This window comes from Fistularia commersonii, chromosome 6, assembly GCF_037954325.1.
Source record: "Fistularia commersonii isolate RoL2024-O1a breed Wild chromosome 6, RoL_Fcom_v1.0, whole genome shotgun sequence".
Taxonomy (NCBI): Eukaryota; Metazoa; Chordata; class Actinopteri; order Syngnathiformes; family Fistulariidae; genus Fistularia; species Fistularia commersonii.
In genome coordinates, this window is record NC_141289.1 from 1271365 (window position 1) to 1278855 (window position 7491).

Consider the following 7491-nt stretch of genomic DNA (forward strand, 5'->3'; position numbering starts at 1 on the left):
ATCAGACAACCAGACTGTGATTTTGGGGGCTCAGAAGTGGACTTGACTGGACTTCTGCCCCCCTGGAAGGATGCGACAAAAGTACCCAACAGCCCTTTTTGCTGACGGGAAAGTCGTATTTCACAATCCGTGCCTTGGCTGACCAGGGGGAGGTCGCCTGGTTGCGGAAGGGGATCACCGGGGAGCTTCTCCAGTCCAGATACCCGGGCTCGAACTCCGGGTCGGTTCCCTGCAGGGGAGCATCTAGTTGTGAAACGAGGAACATCCTGTTTCTGGAGGTGGAACGGAAACACCAGGGAGGCCATTTTCTTCTCGGATCCACGTCTCGCCTTTCAAACTCCCCTCCTTCCTTCACTTCCAACTCCCCCCTCCGGTGCCGGGGCGTGGTGGTGGTGGGCTGTTGCAGATCGCTGGCTCTCAGGAGATGTGACCTTGTTTGGGAATCTTGAGAGTTATTTCAGTTCAGAGCTCCAGAACCTTCTGGATTTTCTGGAAGAAAAAAAAATAAAATAAAGACACGTAAAGGTAAGACGAAGGCAGGGGAGGAGGAAGAGCAGAAGTTGAAGGTAGAAGCAGAAACGGGACGGGTTTGTTTGGATTGAAAAGAAAACCATCAGTCGTCACATATGTGTGTGTGTGTGTGTGTGTGTGTGTGTGTGTGTGTGTGTGTTAAGGTATCAAAAGCCGTGTTTGAACTCCGTCTGGTTTCCCACGACGATATCTCTGGAAAATATGTCTGCAGGAATTTTTCCTCCCGGATTTGACAAGCTGATGATTTATGCAGCGAAGGGAGTCGCAGGGCCTTCAGCGCAATGATCGCTGAGCTGGTGAAACAAACTCTGTGGCATTTAACTAAACACACACACACACACACACACACACACACACACACACACACACACACACACACACACACACACACACATATATATACAGAATACCCATCATCATTCCACACAGACCAGCTGGCATTTAAGGAAAACAGCATTGCGTTCACTTCCTCCGCGTGTTGCCGTGACGCAGCTCAGATCTTCAAAACACACCTGGAGCTTCATCATCTTCATCATCTTCATCATCTTCATCTGTTTCTCAGGTCGTTGAAGGCATCACCACGGAGGTGTTTTCTTAAAAATTGGTAGCTTCCTTTGCTAACGGGTACTCGCTAACTTACGGGCAGGAAGGCACTACGGTACATCTGTAAGGTACTCCTTAGGCAAAAATAACCTGGAAGAAGAAGAAGACCACATGGACAACATGGAGGTGGAAGCTACCTTAGCATTGATGGAATAATAACCATGGACCATCAGATGGCTAAGGTGTACAAGACAGTGGTGAGACCAGTGATGATGTTTGGACTAGAAACTGTTCCAATGACCAAAAGACAGCAGGCAGAACTAGAGGTTGCAGAGATGAAGATGTTGAGGTTCTCTTTGGGAGTGACCAGGATGGAGAGGATCAGGAATGAGTCTATCAGAGGAACGGCACATGTTAGATGTTTTGGAGAGAAGGTCAGAGAAGCCAGACTGAGATGGTTGGGTCATGGACAGAGAATATATTGGTAGACGGATGCTGGAATTGGAGCTGCCAGGCAAGAGGTCTGGAGGAAGACCAAAGAGAAGATTTATGGACGTAGTGAGAGAAGATATGAAGGTAGTTGGTGTGAGAGAGGAGGATCCAGAGAACAGGGTTAGATGGAGAAAGTGGACTCGCTGTGGCGACACTTGAAGGGAAAAGACCAAAGGAAAAGAATAATATATCACAGGGGTGCAGGACATGTATGACTGAGACAAAGTGATGATTGAGATGTTTTGGAGATGAACAAAGGAGTGTTCATGTCCAAACCATGGTGAAGATCTGGGTAGAAGGTTGCTGAAGGTGAAGCTGCCAGGCATGAGGCGACACCTGACGGGAAAAGCCGAAAGAAGAAGAAGAAGAAGAAGAAGAATCAGATGGCTGCTTTTTAGTTTTGCATTCCCACGTTCAGTAAGGGACCGTAGGGGCGCAAGTGTCCGCAATGTGCACCGTAAGTGCCGCACTCTAAAATAAAGAGTATCATGATTTTTAAGGGTACATTGACGTATGCTAACATTAGCCACATGTGGACCAATATGCAACAGTGACGTGCACCTTGAACTCCAAAACAATCTATCTTCTCCCTTAGCATAGTTACCTTAGCATCACATACAGGCGCATTAGACGCTCCTTTTTCGACATTTAGCGACAAACCTGGGGCTTCATGTTCACATCGACCAGTGTCGGCCCGTGCGCTTCCCTTCTAGGCCTTCCGTCGTGCTCCATTTATCAATCCACCCCTCAGTAACTGTTTTATGACTCTAAAAACCATCTGATTATGCAGAAATGCCGTATGAAGAGCCATTACATCGCAGGGATAAGTTGTATAGCCACAATAAAATGCAGAGCTGGAGTGCACAAATCTCCTTCTACTGCAAAAATGGCACAAAAATAGTCTTTTTCTTCACCTCTTTGTCGTGAAGCTGTTTTTTTTTCCCTGCGCTCTTGTTCTCTCTGAGCTGTAGATCCACTCTGGCTTCTCCGAAAGTTTTGGACAGCACCTTTTGAGTGTCCGTCAGAGCTCCGGTGTCTCCAGGATACCGCTCATAGTTAGCAACTTTGTGCAGCTCGCTTCAGATGCGGCATGCTAGCTCTGGCTCGTATGCTCTGACACGCTGACGCCTTCTAGAAGGCCTTGGTGTTGCAACTCGATTCGTTGAAGCAACAGTTTCATCGATACTTATTTGTTGCTAGAGTGCCCGTGAATATTGAAGGCCTCCAGGCATTTCTTTCACTTTGACTGGCTGGCAACAAGCAATGGCTGAAATATGATTGGTTAATATAAAAAGTAATATAAAATATAATAATATATTATATAATATATATTAAAAAATATATATATAAAAAAATAATATAATAAACAATATAAAAAAATGTAAAAATAGAAATATAATATAAAAAATAATATAAAAATATAATATAAAAATATTATAATATAATATATTGATATTAATATATTAATATATTAATGCTACTATAAAATATATAATATAAAATATATAAAAAATAGCCGCCCAGCCAGGGAAAAGCTATGAAAGGAAGCGGACAGAACACTTGGAATTGAGTAACATGTATTCATGGCCAAAGGAGAATTAAAATCAGTTCAGCAATTTTTGTAGGCCAGCAGAGAAGGCCTTGCTGGCCCTGACGGCCCGCCATTGACTTCAACACATTTATTTGTTGGTATTTTCTTCATATTTCTGTTATACATTAAAAAAAATCACGTTTCTCCGCCGATGTAGAACCTAAACGTGGAAGCTTCTCCGGTCGTGGCTAAAAATGAAGCTTCAGGTTGAGGATGTGTCACTTTGCTGTGTGAAGAACCCCGTTAGCAATTAGCTAGTTTTAGTCCAAGATGTTGACGTTCTTCTGCGAGCCTTGGAAGGCCAGAAGAGCTCAGACCTCTGACCACCATAGTTCTTAAAAATGGTGCTCCATGGTCCATGAGGAGCACCTGCTAATGGGCGTGGCTTAGGAGTTCCACCGATCTTCAACATCACATGAGTTCCTTTGGAACCCTAAAAAGACCAGGCCTCGGAGTCGGGGCTGAGATGGTTCTAGGACCTTCCAGGACCCTGGTTCCTCTGGTGTCCCAAGAAGGGACCTCATTCCTGAGAGGCTTGGGAGAACCTCCCATGGTACTTTTTAAAAGTCTACAAGAAGTACCCATGTTCTCCTTGGTTCTCCATGTTCCCCTGCCAGGGTCCTCCATGTTCTCCTCCCCTGGTTCTCCATGTTCTCCCTGGGGTCTCTATGTTCTCCTCCCTCGGTTGTCCATGTTCTCCCTGGGTTCTCCATGTTCTCCTCCATGGGTTCTCCACGTTCTCTTCTCCATGTTCTTCCTTGGCTCTCAATGTTCCCCTGCCAGGGTTCTCCATGTTCTCCTCCCCTGGTTCTCCATGTTCTCCCTGGGTTCTCTATGCTCTCCTCCGTGGGTTCTCCATGTTCTCCTTCCTTGGTTCTTCATGTTCTCCTCCCTCGGTTGTCCATGTTCTCCCAGGGTTCTCCATGTTCTCCTCCATGGGTTCTCCACGTTCTCTTGCCAGGGTTCTCCATGTTCTCCTTGGTTCTCCAGTAGGTGTGAGTGAGTTGCCTGGTTGGACGTGTGCTTTGAGCGTTTCCTCTCCTTGGAGTTCCTGGTGTTGATGTTTGGGAATCGATCTGCTCACCCAGCGGAGCCACCGGTCGCTATGGTAACAGCAGAAAACCAAAGAGACGTTCTCCCCTGAAGCCTGATCCCACATCCCATAATAACCACAGCAGAGATGCGGGTTCACCCAGAGGTCAGGAGGCTCTGGTCAGACAGTGATAGAACACACACACACACACACACACACACACACACACACACACACACACACACACTCTGGTGTCAGCGATGGGACGTCGTGGTTCATCTCAGCAAACGAACCGGACGTTTCAGCGTTTTTGTTTTTTTTTTTTTCCCGGGAGTTTTAAAATCACCGGCTGCTTTTCGATCCCGACGCTCCGTCAGGGTTCTGAGAGAAGAACCGTGAAGGTTCTCTGTTCTCCAGACCTTCTGGCGCGTCCAGAACAAAACCGTGACCACCAGAGTCGGTTCCCGTCCCGTCCATCAGAATCAACGCTCGTTCAAACCTCAGGATCCGTTTGACCCGCGTTCTGACCCGGAATTCCAGCATGAATCGGCGCCACTTCCAAGAGTCAAGAACCCGCCTTTCAGATGAAGTAGGTCAGTGGAGAACCTCAGGAGAACCTCAGGAGAACATTTCCATTCAGTGATTCGTTCCTTCCGTTCGAAATGAGTCGTTCAAAATGAGTCGTTCGAAATCTGCCGATTCATTCGAATCACCCGGAGTCAAATGATGGTGTGTTTTAGAGTTGCTGGTGGGGGGTCAGGCATAGTGTGTGTGTGTGTGTGTGTGTGTGTGTGTGTGTGTGTGTGTGTGTGTGTGTAAATGGAGGAATTTATTGGCTGAAAAGGCGACGCTGCAGGGTTTCCGTTAATCCGGGGCCACTTAGCGAGCGGTTTGATGATTCTTGATGACGATTCTCGGACCTCCAGAGCCGAACCCCAGAATAAGAGGTGGAACCTGAACCCTGAGACAAAGCGGTGCTTCCGTCCTCGACCTCCGCGGTTGTTTATCCGCCGTTCAAACATCTGGCGGTCGAAGGGGAGGAGGAGCAGAAGGTCATTGTTTCAGCGGGAGTTGGCTTCTTTTATTTCGGCGGCGGGGGTTTTCCGAGGAAGCGGGTGCGTGCCGAAGGTCTTATCTCCACGGTGACCTCTTCCCCAGATAGAACGCCGAGATAAACAAACATTCTCCAAAAAACGGTGACATTCCAGGCGCCGTTATCTCGCCCCCCTTCCCAGAGGGTCTCGGCCCGGCACGAGACCACATCCTGCCATTCCAAGCATTCCTGCCGCCGGATCCCCGGATGTAGCTAGCATCGTCTCGCTAGGATCGACGCTTTTGAATCCCAGACCAAGTTGCTCAACCGGAAACGGGTGGAACGGGCACTCCGGGTCGGGGAAGAGGTCCTGCCCCGAGTGGAGGAGTTCAGGTATCTCAGGGTCTTGTCCACGAGGGAGGGGAGGATGGAGCAGGAGATGGACAGGTGGATCCTTGCATACTCTGTGGTGGTTAAGAAGGAGCTGAGCCTCTTGATTTACCGGTGGATCTACGTACAAGTGGCCGAAATGAGTTCCCTTCGCAAGGTAGCCTGACTCCCTTGAAGGTAGCATGAGAAGTTGGGTCATCTGGAGTTGGATGAGGTGGCTCGGGCATCTGGTAAGGACACCTCTTGAACAGGGAGGTAGTCCGGACATGTCCATCCGGGAGGAGACCACGGGGAAGACCTAGGACACCCTGGAGAAACTATGTCTCCAAGGTGTCCTAGGAACACCTTGGGGTCTCTCCGGAGGAGCTGCACCATGTGGCGGGGGAAGGAGGTCTGGACCTCACTGCTCCCCTGCAGGACAAGACGGATGGATGTCTCGCGTCAGAAAAGGTCCAAAAAGGTAGACCTCCGTTGGTCACTTGTTGTCTCTTCTGCAGGCGCTGCTGAAGATGGACTGCCAGGGCCTGGTAGCCAGGCTGGTCATGGACTTCGTGCTTCTGACCACGGCGGTGGAGGTAGCGGGACGCTGGAGAGAGCTCGCCGAGCGGCTGGCTAAGGTGTCCAGGCAGCAGATGGACGCCTACGAGGCTCCTCACCGCGACAAGAACGGGGTCGTGGACGTGGAGGTACGTGCTTTCCCCAAACAAAACAAACCCCCGCCTCGGGGCGAAGGGTCTTCACCGCTTCTCCTCCTCCCCTTCAGGCCATGTGGAAGCCGGCGTACGACTTCCTGGTGACGTGGGCGGCTCAGATCGGGGACAGCTACAGGGACGTGATCCAGGAGCTCCACATGGGCTTGGACAAGATGAAGAGTCCCATCACCAAACGCTGGAAGCACCTCACCGGCACGCTCATCCTGGTCAACTGCCTGGACGCCCTGCGAAGCTCCGCCTTCAGCCCCGACGCTCAGGACGACTACGCCATCTAAGCCTCTGGAGCGCCTTTTTGTTTTCGTAAACCGCGGCGCCGCAGTATTCAGACACTTTTCTAGCCGTCGTCCCACATAGTTATTGTATTTTTGTACTCTTATTCAGGCACAAGGTTTTTACAGCGACCTTTTTTTTTTGGGACAGGAAAACACCCGACGGAGGTTTTTTCCAGATCTCGGACCCTCCACGTTTATTTATTTTTCCGATGAAACGCCGTTCCGACCTTCCCCTTCCCCGATGGTTCTCTCACACTGTGGTTCCTCTCGGACGTCGCGTCTATTTATTGCGCTTGAGGTCGCGACGCCAAAAAAAAACAACAAAAAAAAACGCCGGTTTCGAAAATTGACGCTAGGAAAGCAGCCGCCGCCGCCGCCGGGTTGTGACGTTCAGGTTGTTTCTCTTCTATTAAAGTCACCGTTTGCCAAACAGCTGAAACCCAACGCCGACTCTCCGTGTTTTGTTTTTGAAGAAACCGTGAAAACCTACCCTGAAAAAAAATAAACAAACCACTTTTAGAGTTACAGATGCTATGCTACGGCTAACGTTAGCTACCCAGTTTTGTTTTTGGAGAAACCGTGAAAACCTTCCCCCCCAAAAAAATAAACAAACCACTTTTAGAGTTACAGATGCAATGCTACGGCTAACGTTAGCTACTGGTCCCTCTAAGCTCCGCCTCCAATCTTATATTTTGCAGCGTTTATCCAAATGAAACAAATCTTCAGTTTGAAGTTTGACGTTGGAGGTCTTGAAGACACTTCCAGGTTCTCCGCTGTTCTCCTGCCAGCTGCTTTTTAAAAGCAGAGATTAGCGGGTCGGGAAAGAAAGGAGTGGAAATAATGAGCTCCCCGGACGGCGAGCAACACGCCGATCCGGGGATAATCTGCACGGG

At 49.1% G+C, this 7491-nt stretch overlaps 1 protein-coding gene across 3 annotated transcripts in view; it reads left to right on the forward strand.

Moving 5' to 3' along the window:
* Positions 1-7042, forward strand: part of LOC147233132 (SH3 domain-binding protein 4) — a 56585-nt gene extending 49543 nt beyond the window's left edge. For all 3 annotated transcript variants that reach the window (XM_086147672.1, XM_086147673.1, XM_086147674.1), the window contains 2 exons: positions 6111-6299; positions 6377-7042. In XM_086147672.1, the coding sequence (XP_086003798.1) occupies positions 6111-6299; positions 6377-6601 (414 nt within the window). In that variant the 3' untranslated portion in view covers positions 6602-7042. The remainder of the gene's footprint in view (positions 1-6110; positions 6300-6376) is intronic.
* The last annotated feature ends 449 nt before the right edge of the window (positions 7043-7491 follow it).